This window comes from Coregonus clupeaformis, unplaced genomic scaffold (assembly GCF_020615455.1).
Source record: "Coregonus clupeaformis isolate EN_2021a unplaced genomic scaffold, ASM2061545v1 scaf0563, whole genome shotgun sequence".
Taxonomy (NCBI): Eukaryota; Metazoa; Chordata; class Actinopteri; order Salmoniformes; family Salmonidae; genus Coregonus; species Coregonus clupeaformis.
This window is the reverse complement of record NW_025534018.1, coordinates 197,262-214,649: the sequence shown is the minus strand read 5'-3', so window position 1 is coordinate 214,649 and position 17,388 is coordinate 197,262. Positions and strand designations below refer to the sequence as shown.

Here is a 17,388-nt window from a genome sequence, read left to right as displayed (position 1 = left end):
CACCTCTTCCATTCCCTTTGCATTCCAACTAGGCTATCAGGCTAATATTTAATGTTTTAGGTTTTAGGTGTGGATGTGGATGTGGAGCTGTTGAGCTCCAGCAGTGACGAATGCTCCTGCCTCCCGAGGTGCTGTGCACATTAGTATGACTAAACAACCTAAGATGGGCGAGCAGCAGGGGTGTCATGAAGAGACCATTACGATGCTTACTGCCCAGCGGTCACACTAACCAGATCAAAGCAGACTTCAGAAAGAGAGAGAGAGGAGGGGGAAAACACTCTCCTTCCTCAGGTTAGTAAAACAGACAAGGGGAGTGGGTTGGAGAGGGGTTCAACAACACACAATACATGACTATGAGCTGGCAGGGCATCAGTGGAGGTGGAGATGCCTATCCTGAGCTGCCAAAAGCCTCTGAGCCTCCAGTTCACAGTACCCAGAGCCTGGGTATAGCAGGAACACACTGAGGCCTGCCAGGGCCGAGTACTGCAGTTGAAAAGGTGTCATAGGGGTTAATTTTGTCCTTCTAAATTAAATGTGTGTTTGTTGGTGGTGAACACAGAATTCATGAAAGAAGCCACATCTCAAATTAAGCAATGAGCTTGAACACATTGTGAGTATACGGTCTCTGAGACAGCTTCAGTGTATTTGGCGGCCCATTAAGTGCCGTGTATCTTCCATGCAATGCATAGTTTATTGCCCTCATGGCCCACATGTTTTCCCCCTGCGAGGTCAACCCGTTTCCTCGAGTCTCTCTCTACGGCTCCCAATGGCCAGTTAGAACTACTTTTGTTTTGATCAAGAACTTGTGGAAGTGTGTTGTGCCTTTCAACTGTGCTGATAAAGGCTGCATGTTGATGGTTAAAAACTTGATTACCTTATGAATTTTGAATTAAGAGAATAATGAACTGATGATTATTTCAGCTGCATCTTGACAGCTCATCAAGTTGAGCAATATTTAAATCACTTGTTGACTAATCATAGGTTCTAATTTAGATTAACTCCATGACCACTTTCATGAAATTTTCTGGAGGCGTGCAAATTAGATTTATTTCTATAACAGAATATTTATATTTCCCTACATCATATCATGTATTTCTTGATAACAGAACACTAACTTCTAAATATAGCCTATCCATTGCTAATCCATAGGATTACTGCTGCTCCGTCACACAACAGAGGACTTTGAAGATCTGCAGGTGTTCTGAGACATTGGTGCTTGGGGCATCTAGTGTAGGTGGCCACTTGAATAGACCAGACCATCTCAATCAATATGAGATAAGGAGAGTGAGTGTGTGAGTGAGAGTGAGAGAGAGAGAGAAAGAGAGTTAGTGGGGGGGGGGAAGCAGAGAGAGAGAGAGAGCAGCAGAGAGAGAGAGAGAGAGAAACAGAGAGATTCATGTTTGAGTGATGGTGCATAAGAAAGTAGCCTAATTGTACAATCATAGGCCTATCATATTTCAAAGATATTCCTCAGAAATCTTTGTGAAATTAAGTTGAGACATGATCTTGAAATATCAATAATTCTAAGCTATTTAATGTTTCAAATTCGATGCACATCATTTTGATTCAACTTGCATGGCATTTAACTGGGTGTATAGACCTAGATGTTTCAGTTCCTAATTGGAAAGTAAAAACTATAGTTCAAATTCCTCTTCTGCACATCATAGCTTCTTAGTTCTTCTAAACTAAGTGTATCATAGGCCTACAGTTTGTTAGGTAGCCTAACACACCTTCATATGTAACACACTTACAGGCCTACATTTCCTGAATCAAATTCATGAGCCACACAGAAGGACACTATTGATAGTGAAGTCTTCCTCTCATGCTTTTATTACCATGAGGTTTAACCAGCTCACCTCACCTCGCTTACTGGAAAACACAGATCTATGTGCAAAAAAGGCACGTCCAGAAGGAACCTGTGCTAACTGTCAATTTCAATAAGTGATCGTCATCGTTTTGACCGTCAGAAATTGCACATTTACGTTGTAGCCAATTAATATGCCATACGAAATGTGACCAGGGCTTGTTAGGTTATATAGAGCAACAGACCTCCCATCATTTAAGTGCATTTCTCATGACTAAATCGTTTTTTTAAAGGTCAACCTTTTTTTTAGTGCAATGATTAAAATGATTGAATATGGATTCAAACACCTGAAGAGGATTATTTTGTGGAAAGTGCACATTTTCCAACTATGTCAGCAAGAAGGAAATGTAGGCCTTATGACGATGTTATTACTCATGACAAAAAATTACTCGTTTGGTAGAGCATGGGGGTTGCAATTCCAGGGTTGTGGGTTCGATTCCCACGGGGGGCCAGTATGGAAAAAGTACGAAAATGTATGCACTCAATACTGTAAATTGTTCTGGATAAGAGCATCTGCTAAATGCCTAAAATGTAATGAATAAGAATTATAATCAATCTCTACAGCCTAAGGAAAACAGTCAAATGGTGATCATTTCAGAAGACATTTAAATTGACTAAACCATTTCTCAAAGCAATAGTGAAACAATGTAACAGAGAATTCCTAGCCAATAAATCAGAGGAAAGCACACATTTTAGTTATGACAACAAACAACAGGAAATAGCTCACAGCTGAGAACAAGCACTCATGTCAACCTGGCCAACAGTTGATGGTGACATGCCACACAGTAGGTCAAGTGCAAGGCAACTTATTTACCTACAGTTGAAGTCGGAAGTTTACATACACCTTAGCCAAATACATTTAAACTCAGTTTTTCATAATTCCTGACATTTAATCCTAGTAAAAATTCCCTGTCTTAGGTCAGTTAGGATCACCACTTTATTTTAAGAATGTGAAATTTCAGAATAATAGTAGAGAGAATGATTTATTTCAGCTTTTATTTCTTTCATCACATTCCCAGTGGGTCAGAAGTTTACATACATTCAATTAGTATTTGGTAGCATTGCCTTTAAATTGTTTAACTTGGGTCAAACATTTCGGGTAGCCTTCCACAAGCTTCCCACAATAAGTTGGGTGAATTTTGGCCAATTCCTCCTGACAGAGCTGTTGTAACTGAGTCAGGTTTGTAGGCCTCCTTGCTCGCACACGCTTTTTCCGTTCTGCCGACAAATTTTCTATAGGATTGAGGTCAGGGCTTTGTGATGGCCACTCCAATACCTTGACTTTGTTGTCCTTAACCATTTTGCCACAACTTTGGAAGTATGCTTGGGGTCATTGTCCATTTGGAAGACCCATTTGCGACCAAGCTTTAACTTCCTTGAGATGTTGCTTCAATATATCCACATAATTTTCCTTCCTCATGATGCAATCTATTTTGTGAAGTGCACCAGTCCCTCCTGCAGCAAAGCACCCCCACAGCATGATGCTGCCACCCCGTGCTTCACGGTTGGGATGGTGTTCTTCGGCTTGCAAGTGTTCCCCTTTTTTCCTCCAAACATAAGGATGGTCATTATGGCCAAACAGTTCTATTTTTGTTTCATCAGACCAGAGGACTTTTCTCCAAAAAGTACGATCTTTGTCCCCATATGCAGTTGCAAACCGTAGTCTGGCTTTTTTATGGCGGTTTTGGAGCAGTGGCTTCTTCCTTGTTGAGCGGCCTTTCAGGTTATGTCGATATAGGACTCGTTTTACTGTGGATATAGATACTTTTGTACCTGTTTCCTCCAGCATCTTCACAAGGTCCTTTGCTGTTGTTCTGGGATTGATTGGCACTTTTCGCACCAAAGTATGTTCATCTCTAGGAGACAGAATGCGTCTCCTTCCTGAGCGGTATGACGGCTGCGTGGTCCCATGGTGTTTATACTTGCATACTATTGTTTGTACAGATGAACGTGGTACCTTCAGGCATTTGGAAATTGCTCCCAAGGATGAACCAGACTTGTGGAGGTCTACAATTTCTTTTCTGAGGTCTTGGTTGATTTATTTTGATTTTCCCATAATGTCAAGCAAAGAGGCACTGAGTTTGAAGGTAGGCCTTGAAATAAATCCACAGGTACACCTCCAATTGACTCAAATTATGTCAATTAGCCTATCATAAGCTTCTAAAGCCAAGTAAACAATTGTTGGAAAAATTACTTGTGTCATGCACAAAGTAGATTTCCTAACCGACTTGCCAAAACTATAGTTTGTTAACAAGAAATGTGTGGAGTGGTTAAAAAACGAGTTTTAATGACTCCAACCTAAGTGTATGTAAACTTCCGACTTCAACTGTATCTGGTGATGATCAGGCAATCCGACTAGTTTTTGACTTTGTAATGCAACTGGTATCTGCTACCCGTGAAAAGAAACTGAAACATGGTTGCATGACATCACTCCTCTAATAAATTAGAGTTGGAGTCAGCAACATTGTCAACAATAGGCCCACAATAAGCACAAGACTAGCATGGAAGACTGACCAAGTTGTTGGCAGCAATAAGTCCAATCACCATAAAAGTAATGCCATCCCATTGGATCAAAACTGGTTGAATCAACTTTGTTTCCACATCATTTCAACCCCCCAAAGAAATCAATGTGATGACGTTGAATCAACGTGGAAAACTGATTGGATTTGCAAAAAGTCATCAACATAAGGGCATTTTTTTCCACCCAACTTTTAACCTAAATCCAACAAAAAAAGGCACCATGTCATTGATTTCACGTTGAATTCACGTTAGTTGAAAACTCAACCAAATGTAGGCCTAAATCAAAACTAGACGTTGAACTGACGTCTGTGACCAGTGGGATGTGCGCGTAATCATCGAGACCTTCTAGGCTATTCCATCCATCCATCACCTAACATTTAGCTAACTTTACGCCCCGGAATTGTTGAGGAGCACATTCTGGCACGCCAAATTCATCATCTAGTTAAACCACAATAACTCCATCGAAGCTTCTCCACCACATTGTTGTCACCTCCACTAAATGTTTGCTAGGCTAATAATAAATTACCTATCCTCTGGCATGCGCACCTTCCTAACCATCACCCGTCTGGAGCTATTCACCGTGTCCGTTTAGTGCTCCTGTCACTTTATCATGACTTTCAACTCGCGCGACCGACATGGAGTTTATATTTTATTTTATGATCTTATCGCGAACTCGAACACTCAAAACTCTATACAATTCACCCGATATAAAAGTCGCCGAGGCACATTGAAAAAAAGACGAGCCTCATCTTCTCGAGAGGGTTGGTTAGTTTCGCCTGTTAAAAGGTTTAGGACATCGTTTTTTCTCCATAAACGAGGACCTCCCCTTACTTCCTAATTCCAGTATTCGTCGATATTACAGAGTATTTCGCTTAGACATGGTTTCACAGTACCTCGTAAAGGTCTCCGGAAGCCATCCTGCGGTGCGGACTTCGGCGGCGCGGCGTTCTTGCTTGCCTTGTTGGCTTTTTTGGATCCTATTCGCTCCGTGTTTTGGCAGATAGACTGGTATTAGCGAACAGCCTTGTTATTCTGAGCCAGCCGCAGTAGCAGATCATCAGACAGTGTCAATCGAGCCCGGCGCTCTGCGATGGATCGCTCTTCACTTAAAACAAACAACCAAGGGGAGATTGGGGCGGTGTTGTTTATTCAGTGCCGAGTGGATGACTGAAATTAGTCAACGTATGAACGTAATCATGTGTGAAATGCGCTCCAGTCCCCTGCGCTGTAGAGGTAGCCCAATCTCCATGAACCAAATGGATGATGAAGAGACGTCTTCAGTTGAGGGACACCAAATGATGAGTCCAATTTGCTTTCCTTTCCTGTCTGTCCAGTTGAATTGACATGATCATTTGAAGAACTAATTGGTTTTATAATCCATTTCACCTAGCACATTTGTTATTGTGAGTAACGCGAAGTAGTACATTTGATTAGAGAACTGTCATTGCTCATTATAGTAGACATATTGTCCTCTTCCATTTTACTGCCATGTTAAAATGACATGTTGACCCTGACACTCACTGTAATGAATGTTCTCCATGTAATAACATAGTTGTTAACATTTATTTACCCTAAATGAGATAGGCCTACTTTTCCAATACTGAATGGGTTACCTTTACTCATTAGGTGTAAATGAAATGCTGAATAAAATAGGTCTGCTCCTCTGAATACCTTCGTGTTTTAGTTGGTGCCTAAACTCAACTGGTTATTAATTTAATTAAGAATACGATTATTATTGCTTTTTCGATACTGACATAGTGTGGACTCACATTTGTTTGTTTTTATTTCAAAGCAGAATCCTGCAGAACCTGTTGCATTCCACATCCAGGGTTGCCCAGCCTTGACTTGATAAATGGGCAATAGCCACAATGCAATGCAAAGAAGACTGAAGACAGTGATAAGCTACAGTATGGTACTTTCAACAGTTGTGAATGTCACATCGGACAATTATTGACAGTTTACAGTTTAGTGGAAAGTGTATGAGGAAAATAGATAGATCATTTTGATATTATTGCTCTATATTGATTATAATCTGAGAGCACTTTAGGTACTTCTTACAACTTGGTGTCCTGTGATACCCATTTAACGGGCTGTGGTTTGTTTCATATTAAACTCTTATTAAATGCTTAACACACATTTAGCTCCTACTCACCAGATATTTAGAGATACTTGGTTTCTCTCCACAGAGACAGACCGTAGGGTTATTTGTGTTCCAGTAGGGCTATGTGTGTGTGTGTGTGTGTGTGTGTGTGTGTGACCACAAACCATACCCTTCAACCCCACCCCCAACAATGGCCTCTAAGCCAGCACAGCAGCACGGTTGATGGGAAATTAGGGCTTGTGGTTCTTCCTGTGACCCCATTTACTGTCCGCTGTCTGCGTCTCTCTCTCCTACTGCAGTTCATACAGCTTCATTCTGAATCATGGGTTTTCCGTGGCCATTTTATGACCACAACACAGAAGGAATTTATTTTCAAATGACAGGCCAAATAGACCCTGGAGTTTCCTTAATGTGGTCAGAGGATGACACCATTTATAACTGTATAACAAACCCTCTTGGAGTATGAAACAAGGGCTGAAAATGTGTGTGAATGATTTGTAGGAATGTTACTGGCATGTTAAAACATTGACCTCAGACATGTTTTGCCTTTAAAATTAAGGACATCTCTAGCATTAAGGGAATGAGGAAATGACAGAGGAGGAAGTGTAGTCTAAATAGATTCCAGTTTGCTGTATGAGATCCCTCTGAGGATAAGTTACCTTTTCCATTTGCTGAAAACCAAACTGGTTGGACTGTTTAGCTGGAGGTACACCAACACCAAGTCTATCATATGCTGTCAGCGGCTCTGCATTTCATTGTATTTGGCATGACTAGGCAAAGTGTTATATGACAGGTTTTAAAGCAAGGCCAAAACTGAGAGTGGGAGAGGGAATAATAAGAAATGACACCCCTGTAAAAGTTTAATTATCTGTATTTCTAGTTGTGAAACCACTATATGTTATTGGTATGATGGACACAAACATCTACCTTCTACAAAACCGCTGTAGGCCTATCATGTACAGTACTACTAAGATATAATGGGGTTATAACTTATAAGTGCTCCTGATAAGTGCTACAATGCGTTATGACTGCATAATAACCCATCGTACCTGTTGACCTTAAGTAACATGTTACTGCTGCTTTGGCAAACGCACATGTTTAGCCATGGCTATTTACAGACCATGACAAAGGGTTTATGCCATTCACTGTTAGAATGACAACACAATTATCAGGCACAACAGAAGGTGTGCCCTTTTGAACACATGATGTCAGCTCTCTGTTTGCACTTTCACCTCATACCTTACACCCAAATCATTTGTCACCGAAAGGAAAACAGAGGGAGGGACATAACTGCAATGACTCCACTCTACTTTGATTATACAGTGGTGAATTTAAGCCTCTGTGTCCAACCTTCTATATGTTTTCAGACAAACTCAGCAGGAAAGTAGTGGGTGTGTGTGGTTTGTGATTAATTTCTAAATGTCATACATACCAGCGTTTGTCTAATGAAAAAACAACCAGTGTGAATCCCCAGCAATGGTCATTTTCCATAGTCTATTTAGATTTTAAAACCCCATTTTACACTACATCTATTCTAGAAAATCTGTACTTGTATGTTTTGCCATCAAGCCTTTAAAGTCAGGGTGCTTATGTGGCTTACTCCTTTGACAGAGCTAGGTTTGAACTATGCTTTTTGCCTTTTTGTTCATACAATCAAAAAATCTGCTAAAACATCTATCTCATTTAATCCCCCTGTAGTTTACACATCAAAGTTCAGTCTGTCTTTTACAGTCCTTGAAGCCATTATAAACCAATAGTATTTTGTGTTTGAGCCACAGAGTCCTCACAGATATATTTGACCTTGTATCAGTTGGGAGTGTTGAGTCATTATTTGGCGATATGGAAGAGATTGTCTTTCTCAAACAATCTGTCATCCCAACAGACTTCACTCAGGTAATTGTTTGATTTGTGTCATTTATCAACAATGTCGGGCAGTTTCTTAAATCCACTGTTGTTCCATTCCATCAGAAAGATAGTGTCACCTCTACGCAACACATTTATCAGCACTATCGTGGATGCCTTTCATAGACAACTGATGTGTGCATAACACTTGCCCAGAGCAGTAAACATATGGCACATGATAAATATCTCAGAATAATCTGAAGTCACTGAGAGACTCAACTGTATGAAACATGAGACATTGAAGATTATAATAAATACCGCTTTGATGTCATACAAGCAAGCCAAATGTGCACTTCACATTTCGTCATCATAAAACTCATGTCATATACAGTGTCAACATTTATAATCACTATGTTTGATGTACAGTTACAAGATGACATAGTGTCATACCCTGGGTTGTTCTGAACAGAATGAGCCTATGTTTGGCAATTGTGAAGAAAATAGACAAACATAGCACGCATAACTCCTTTCTATGCGCACCAAAATTACAATTTGTTTCTCTAAATTGCCTTGTGAAAGCCTAACATTGTAAGATCGTATTTTATAACTCAGCTAGTCATGTTGGCAATAGAACAAGCTTTCAATTGATGCCCACCTGACCCAGATTATGATTTATGATGGACCGTTTTTGGATTGCGTAAACAACAGTAATTGTGTGTTGGCGGGGATGCAAGGCTGTGTTCCAAACAAAACAACTACAAGTGTGCTTGCTCTAGTTCCTCAACGGCACAGCTAGGAGAGCTCAAAAAACCACCTTGAAGACTCTTCTTTGAGTCATAAAAGTGCATTGAAATGACTTAGGAACTGTCAACACTTTGGAGAGGTGTGTGGCCACTTGGAGACACCAGTGTCCTCTTACTCAAACCCTTGTCACTTTTTTGTCTTAGGTTGCACCTACGCCACATTTTTCAAGAATATTCTTATCATGTTACTGAATGTATCCAGAGTATTTTCAGATTTCGTTATCATACAAATGTGGCCAAAAAAAATTGTACAGTAAACGTAAAATGCACAGTGTAATCAACAGTGTAATGTTGGGATTCGGTCTTGTGTCAGGTGATCTGTTGTGTCCTCAGCTTTGGTCTAATAATATTCCCATAATCTCCAAACCTTTCCCTTTCAATTGCTACCATGCTTATGCATTTGCTTTTCATATTTATTCTGTAAGAAACATTTCAATTTAACCCTATCCATATAGCCCAATTCCCACAAGTGGAACGGGTTAAAAGTCTGCTGAAATTCTACACATTTTTCCATGGGGTGGAGAGAAGATATTGCAGTTTTAACGCTAATTTCCTGCAATTCTAAAGATTTTTCCAATACTTATGCCATGTTAATATGATATCTGAGTGAGCGTGACTAACAAAATCAATGGGGGCCCCCTGGACGTCAGGGCCCCTGGGCACTTGCCCTGCGTGCCCGGTCGGTAATTTGATCATGATTACTACAGGTTTAGACAGCTGGGTAGACTAATTTACCAATCCCCCCAAAAATAGCTGACAAGGGATAATTGAGTGACTACCAGTGACTGACATAACAAGAGAAAAACTGCTGATGCACAACCACATTTCGAAATTGCACCTTGTGTATTCTACTATTCTAACTCCCAACAGTAAGTTGAGACCCAGACTGAGTTCCTAAAAAATGATTTATTTTTTGGGGTCGGGGGCTCTCTAGCGGCCACGGGGCCCTAAGCAGTTTCTTATGGCTAGGGCCGGCCCTGACACGGGGAAATGTGTTTCAGCTCAAACAGGGTTAAACCATAATCATGTGGCAGGTAGCCAGGAGAGAGAAGCAGGGAGCACTGCATATGAATAAATAAAGCCTTCTAGAGAGAGAGGAAGAGTGTGAGTTAGTGAGGAGGAGAAACAACAGAGATAGTGAGGAGAAGAGAAAGACAGAGAGAGTAAACAATAGAGACAATGACAGATAGTTAGGGAGAAATAGAAAGAAATAGATGGAGAAAGACAGAAAGAGTGAGAAAAATAATTCGAGCACAAATGAAAAATTGCTGCCATGAGCAGTGTTCCAGAATTGGGGTTAAACAACATCCTGATGGTGAGTCGATATCATCAATTGTGTGAGAAATGGAACATGCACCACACCAAATGTTTTCCAGAGAGCTGAATATTCCTCTCTGCATCACGGAACAGGCAGAGTGCGGTCACACAGTAACAGTTTGTGAATCCTTAACCAAGGAAAGAGGAACCATCCCAGTCTATCACAGCAGCCATTCCTCCTCACAGCACCCCCATAATCCACATAGCTTATCCATTTATCTCCTGGTGGCCCACAAAGGATTCAGTCAAAACAGCCATTAGGCATCAGACAAAAGTAATACACAACTTCAGGCTTTATCGCCTTCTGTGAGACTCCCCAGAACTTTGATTTATTTTGCTCCTCAAGTGGCTGTTCATTCTGGAGAAGCCTTTGCTGGGGAAAAAGTGAATTACTTTTATTCATCATTGCCATTGTCTGGGGTAGGCATGTTCTCATGTTCTCTAAAGCAATGCATTGGGCAGGGCAAAATAAACTGGATTGGGTGAGTAACGCTCACATAGTGATCACCCTTGTTTGAGACCTGCAGACTTGCATTAGCAAATGCCCAGACTTTAGCTAGCATGCTAACACAGTCATATGGTAAATATACAACATGGTTTCAAACCTAGATGGTCACACACATTCTTGTTAGCATTGCCAAATATGCTCTGTGTGTTTAGGATCAGGTTAGCTGGAGTCTTGACAGGAGCCCTACAACACCATGTAAACACAGTAGGATAAACTAGCCCCTAACACTGATCTTAGGTCAGTGTTTGTATTTTCCCCTTTCCTCAAAGGTTACGATTCAAAGAGTGTAAGCTGAACTAGATACTACATCAGTTCCTAAGGGCAACATCTAGCTGGAGTTATGTAAACACTACCAGGAAATGCCCACTTCCTCATTGAGTGCAGGGGTGTGTGCTGTGTACACACAGGCTCTGAACAGTATAGGGGGTGTCACAAAGCAGCATCAATGGATTAGCCAGCTTTTACAACTTTATATATCTGATTATCTAGATTCTCTAAATGTCCCATATTCAAACATTTTTATCCAATCTTTTATTCAACAATTATCTGGGAATTAAAATCCAGTTTCATGGACCCAGATGAAGCCAACACCTGGACAAAAAAAAACCCAGCCTTTGTGGAGAGTCTCTATTCAAAGTTGATAATGGTTAGATGGCTAACGTATTGCTCCTATGCTGTGATCTTTAGCCAGGGGAGGATCATGTGCAGGAACAGAAAGAGACCACAAGAGCATCTAGCTGGATGGACCATTAGAAAAATATTACATCAGTTCTAAGGCGTTCAGAGGAACTCCAGAGTCTATTTGAAATGTGTATAGATGTATGGTAGGAAATGTGTAGCTACTTGTGGCTGGATACTTACATGTTCATGCAGGGTCCTGAAAAAATAATAATACAGGAGTGTACATATGTACATAATACAGGAGTGTACATATGTACATATTTTACTATATTAATTTTACTATGTGAGTTCAAATCCCAGGTGAAGAGATGTTGAATACGAATTACTGTATAAAGGAACATGCACAATGTAACCATGTACAGTACAAGTCAAGAGTTTGGACACACCTACCCATTCCAGGGTTTTTCTTAATTTTTAAAATTTTCTACATTGTAGAATAATAGTGAAGACATCAAAACTATGAAATAACACATATGGAATCATATACTAACCAAAAAAGTTAATTTGTGGAATTGATTTAATTCTTAATGCGTTTGAGCCAATCAGTTGTGTTGTGACAAGGTAGGGTTGGTATACAGAAGATAGCCCTATTTAGTAAAAGACTAAGTCCATATTATGGAAAGAACAGCTCAAATAAGCAAAGAGAAATGACAGTCCATCATTACTTTAAGACATGGTCAGTCAATCCGGAAAATTGCAGTCGCAAAAACCATCAAGCGCTATGATGAAACTGGCTCTCATGAGGACCGCCACAGGAATGGAAAACCCAGAGTTACCTCTGCTGCAGAGGATAAGTTCATTAGAGTTACCAGCCTCAGAAATTGCAGCCCAAATAAATGCTCCACAGAGTTCAAGTAACAGACACATCTCAACATCAACTGTTCAGAGGAGACTGCGTGAATCAGACCTTCATGGTCGAATTGCTGCAAAGAAACCACTACTAAAGGACACCAATAATAAGAAGAGACTTGCTTGGGCAAAGAAATACGAGCAATGGACAGTAGACCGGTGGAAATCTGTCCTTTGGTCTAATGAGTCCAAATTTGAGATTTTTGGTTCCAACCGCCGTGTCTTTGTGAAACGCAGAGTAGGATGAACGGATGATCTCCACATGTGTGGTTCCCACCGTGAAGCATGGAGGAGGAGGTGTGATGGTGTGGGTGTGCTTTGTTGGTGACACTATCTGTGATTTATTTAGAATTCAAGGTACATTTAACCAGCATGGCTACCACTCCCATCTGGTTTGCGCTTAGTGGGACTATCATTTGTTTTTCAACAGGACAATGACCCAATATACCTCCAGGCTGTGTAAGGGCTATTTGACCAAGAAGGAGAGTGATGGAGTGCTACACCTGGCCTCCACAATCACCCAACCTCAACCAAATTGAGATTGTTTGGGATGATTTGGACTGCAGAGTGAAGGAAAAGCAGCCAACAAGTGCTCAGCATATATGGGAACTCCTTCAAGACTGTTGGAAAAGCATTCCAGGTGAAGCTGGTTGAGAGAATGCCAAGAGTGTGCAAATCTGTCATCAAGGCAAAGGGTGGCTACTTTGAAGAATCTAAAATCTAAAATATATTTTGATTTGTTTAACACTTTTTTAGTTACTACATGATTCCATATGTGTTATTTCATAGTTTTGATGTCTTCACTATTATTCTACAATGTAGAAAATAGTAAAAATAAAGAAAAACCCTTGAATGAGTAGGTGTGACCAAACTTTTGACTGGTACTTTATGTCAATATGTGTCAAATATGTACGTTTAAAACATTGTATGCTAAAAGCACTGCGTGTGTGTAACTAGTGCCACAGCCTTTTTTTAGGTAAAACGACAAAATAATAATTTCTAGTTGAATTAACAGAATTTTTGCCTACGCTTTTCTCATGTTGGAGCTAAGTTTGGGTCAACTAAAAATGTTAAGTTCAGGTAACACTTTGACTGAAGAGTTGAGTAAACTAAAAAAAGGCTGTGGAACCAGTTACTCAATACTATTTAGTTGAAACCACTAGATAAAAAAAAGAAGCATGGTCACGTTGCAATGTCAAGCATAAGGACTTTTATTACATTGAGAATAGGAAAATATTGCCTGGCTACCCAGACTCCTTTCTCCCGCAAAACGCTACGCCACCCCTACGGACGTTAGTTTCTTCTCCACAATGAGTCTGGATCTGAGTACCTCCTCGACCCTTCACTGAATGCGAACACATTCGGGACAGTCCGATTTGTCCAGAAATCGATGGGTTGGGCCAGAGCCAGAACACACGTGGGTAAAGCGTCATTGGCTTTGATACGCTGATTGGTTAGAGACGATCCAATCGCTGATGACTTTGTTTTGTACAATGCCCCTCGTCACCACCAACGACTTCAATGATGGCAGTCTCAGACTAAAGTATGTAGCGAATGACAGAGCAGCGGAAGAATTGAATGTAAGTTGTCAGGCTAAAGAAAATAAGCAGCTGCAAACTTATGTACACATGAACAAAGTATTTACAAAACAATAAACAGGACAATGAACAGACAGGAACATAAACTAGACAGTCATCAAATAATAAGTAAATGAAGTCGAAGCCAAGATTTATACCCATGCTTTAATAATGCCTGACAACAACAATATAGCAACCTGTCCCCTGACTGGCCAATACAGAAATGACATTTACATTTACGTCATTTAGCAGACGCTCTTATCCAGAGCGACTTACAGTTAGTGAATATATATTTTTTTTAGACTGGCCCCCCGTGGGAATCGAACCCACAACTAAGCTTCATCCCTGCCGGCCATTCCCTCCCCTACCCTGGACGACGCTGGGCCAATTGTGCGCCGCCCATGAGTCTCCCGGTCGCGGCCGGCTGCGACAGAGCCTGGATTCGAACCAGGATCTAGTGGCACAGTTAGCACTGCGATGCAGTGCCTTAGACCACTGCGCCACTCAGGACACCGTTAAGGCTATACATTTTCATCAAGGCCTTACCTTGGAAGATACCATTTTGCACTAATCAATTAAATGTTAATCAATATAGGCATTCATGCACAATACACTTATTGGTAATGAAGTTACACAATTACCACGAATACACACAATTACAGTGTTTAAATCATGCTTAAAGCATCACATATAGCGGGGTTGTCACGTTCGTTGAGTACAGGATTGGACCAAGGTGCAGCGTGGAATGCATACATGTTTATTAACTAAGTTAACACACAACAAAACAACAAAAGCAACGTACCGTGAAGCTCACAATGGCTACACACAAACAAGCCAAACAAGAGTCAAGATCCCACAACATAGGTAGGCAACATGGCTGCCTAAGTATGATCCCCAATCAGAGACAACGATTGACAGCTGCCTCTGATTGTGAACCACACCCGGCCAACATAGATCTACAAACATGCGCCGGGCTCTCAAGGCCAGGGCGTGACAGTACCCCCCAAAGGTGCGGACTCCGGCCGCAAAACATAACTTAACAGGGGAGGGTCCGGGTGGGCGGCCTCGGTGGCGGCTCCGGCTCTGGGTGTGACGTCCTCTCCCTTACTGCCTCCCCGTTGCACCCCTGGTCCAGTCTGGACCTTGGCGCGATGCTTCCCTTCTCAGTCCTCCCACGATGCACCAAGCCCTGTCTGGACCCTGGTGTGGGAGGCCCCGACCCTGGAGAGGGGCTGATGTCTGGGCCTGGACCGGCAATCCCCCCGCGATGCACCAAGCCCTGTCTGGACCCTGGTGTGGGAGGCCCCGACCCTGGAGATGGGTTGACGTCTGGTTCTGGAGTGGAGCCGCCGACCGGAGCTGAACTGGACCCCGGTGGATCGGACTGCTCTGGCTCTGGACTGGAGCAGCCGACCGGGGCTGGACTAGGCACCGGTAGAGCGGACTGCTCTGGCACTGGAGTGGAGCCGCTGACCGGAGCTGAACTGGACCCCGGTGGAGCGGACTGCTCTGGCTCTGGACTGGAGCAGCTGACCAGAGCTGGACTGGGCACCGGTGGAGCGGACTGCTCTGGCTCTGAACTGGAGCAGCTGACCAGAGCTGGACTGGACACCGGTGGAGCGGACTGCTCTGGCACTGGAGTGGAGCAGCTGACCGGAGCTGGACTAGGCACCGGTGGAGCAGAGTGCTCTGGCACTGGAGTGTAGCAGCTGACCGGAGCAGAACTGGTCACCGGTGGAGCGGACTGCTCTGGCACTGGAGTGGAGCAGCTGACCGGAGCTGGACTAGGCACCGGTAGAGTGGATTGCTCTGGCACCAGCCGTACCGGGCTGGGGACACGCACCACTGGTCTGGTGCGAGGAGCAGGCACGAGCCGCGCCGGACTGGAGACACGCACCACTGGTCTGGTGCGAGGAGCAGGCACAGGCCGTACCGGACTGGAGACACGCACCACTGGTTTGGTGCGAGGAACAGGCACGGGCCGTGCCGGACTGGAGACACGCACCACTGGATTGGTGCGAGGAGCAGGCACGGGCCATACCGGACTGGAGACACGCACCACTGGTTTGGTGCGGAGAGCAGGTACGGGCCGTACCGGACTGAATACACACACCACTGGTTTGGTGCGGAGAGCAGGTACGGGGTGTACCGGGCTGGTGACACGCACCACTAGTTTGGTGTGGGGAGCAGGTATGGGCTGTACCGGACTGGATACACGCACCACTGGTTTGGTGCGGGGAGCAGGTACGGGCCGTACTGGACCGTGGAGGCGCACTGGAAGTCTGGAGTGTAAATCTGGCACAACCCGTCCTGGCTGGATGCCCACTTTCACAAGGCACGTGCGGGACGCTGGCACAGGACGAAGGCGCACTGGCGACACAGTGCGTATCTCCGCATAACCTGTTTCCACAATGAACACACGCTCCTTACAGTGAGTGCGGGTAGCTGGCTCTGCTAACCTCTGCTCTAACGACTGAGCTCTCTGCTGCTGGAGGGTTAATTCCTCTCTCAGCTTCTCTTGTTGCCTGGCCAGCTCCTCTCTCTGTGCAACCATTGACTCCCTCTCCATAAGGGCCTCCTGCAGCGCCTCCTCTTGAAGGGAGCTCTCCTGCTCAATCTTAGCGAGCAGCCCCCGTAAGGTGGTTGCCTCTTCTTTCAGAGTGCTAATCTGCAGGTCTCTCCGAGCCTCATGCTGCTTAGCCAACCACCCCGTGTGCCCCCCCAACATTTTCTTGGGGCTGTCTCTCTGGCTTCATTCGTCGTCGGCACCGTTGGCGTCGCCATTGATCCTCTCCTACCTGGGCTTCTACCTTCGCCCAGGGTCCTTTACCCGCAAATATCTCCTCCCAAGACCACATCTTCCTCACCTGTGTCCAGGGAGTTTGCTCCTCCTGGGCACGCTGCTTGGTCCGTTGGTGGTGGGATCTTCTGTCACGTTCGTTGAGTACAGGATTGGACCAAGGTGCAGCGTGGAACGTATACATGTTTATTAACTAAGTTAACACACTGCAAAACAACAAAAGCAACGTAACGTGAAGCTCACAATGGCTACACACAAACAAGCCAAACAAGAGTCAAGATCCCACAACATAGGTAGGCAACATGGCTGCCTAAGTATGATCCTCAATCAGAGACAACGATTGACAGCTGCCTCTTATTGGGAACCACACCCGGCCAACATAGATCTACAAACGTAGAATATACTCATAGAAATACACACCCTGACCAAACCAACTAAAGAAAACCGGTCTCTCAAGGCCAGGGCGTGACAGGGGTACAGGGCTGTGCAGACCTTTCAGGGGGCAGGTCCTCAAAATAAAAATGAA

At 43.3% G+C, this 17,388-nt stretch overlaps 1 protein-coding gene across 1 annotated transcript in view; it reads right to left on the bottom strand.

The window, feature by feature from the left end:
* The window catches only part of LOC121575685 (chromodomain Y-like protein 2), a 50,403-nt gene extending 43,971 nt beyond the window's left edge, over nucleotides 1–6,432 (bottom strand). Inside the window, exon 1 of the mRNA XM_041888952.2 lies at nucleotides 5,278–6,432. Coding sequence (XP_041744886.1) covers nucleotides 5,278–5,301 — 24 coding nt within the window. The 5' untranslated portion in view covers nucleotides 5,302–6,432. The remainder of the gene's footprint in view (nucleotides 1–5,277) is intronic.
* Between the last annotated feature and the right edge of the window lie 10,956 nt (nucleotides 6,433–17,388).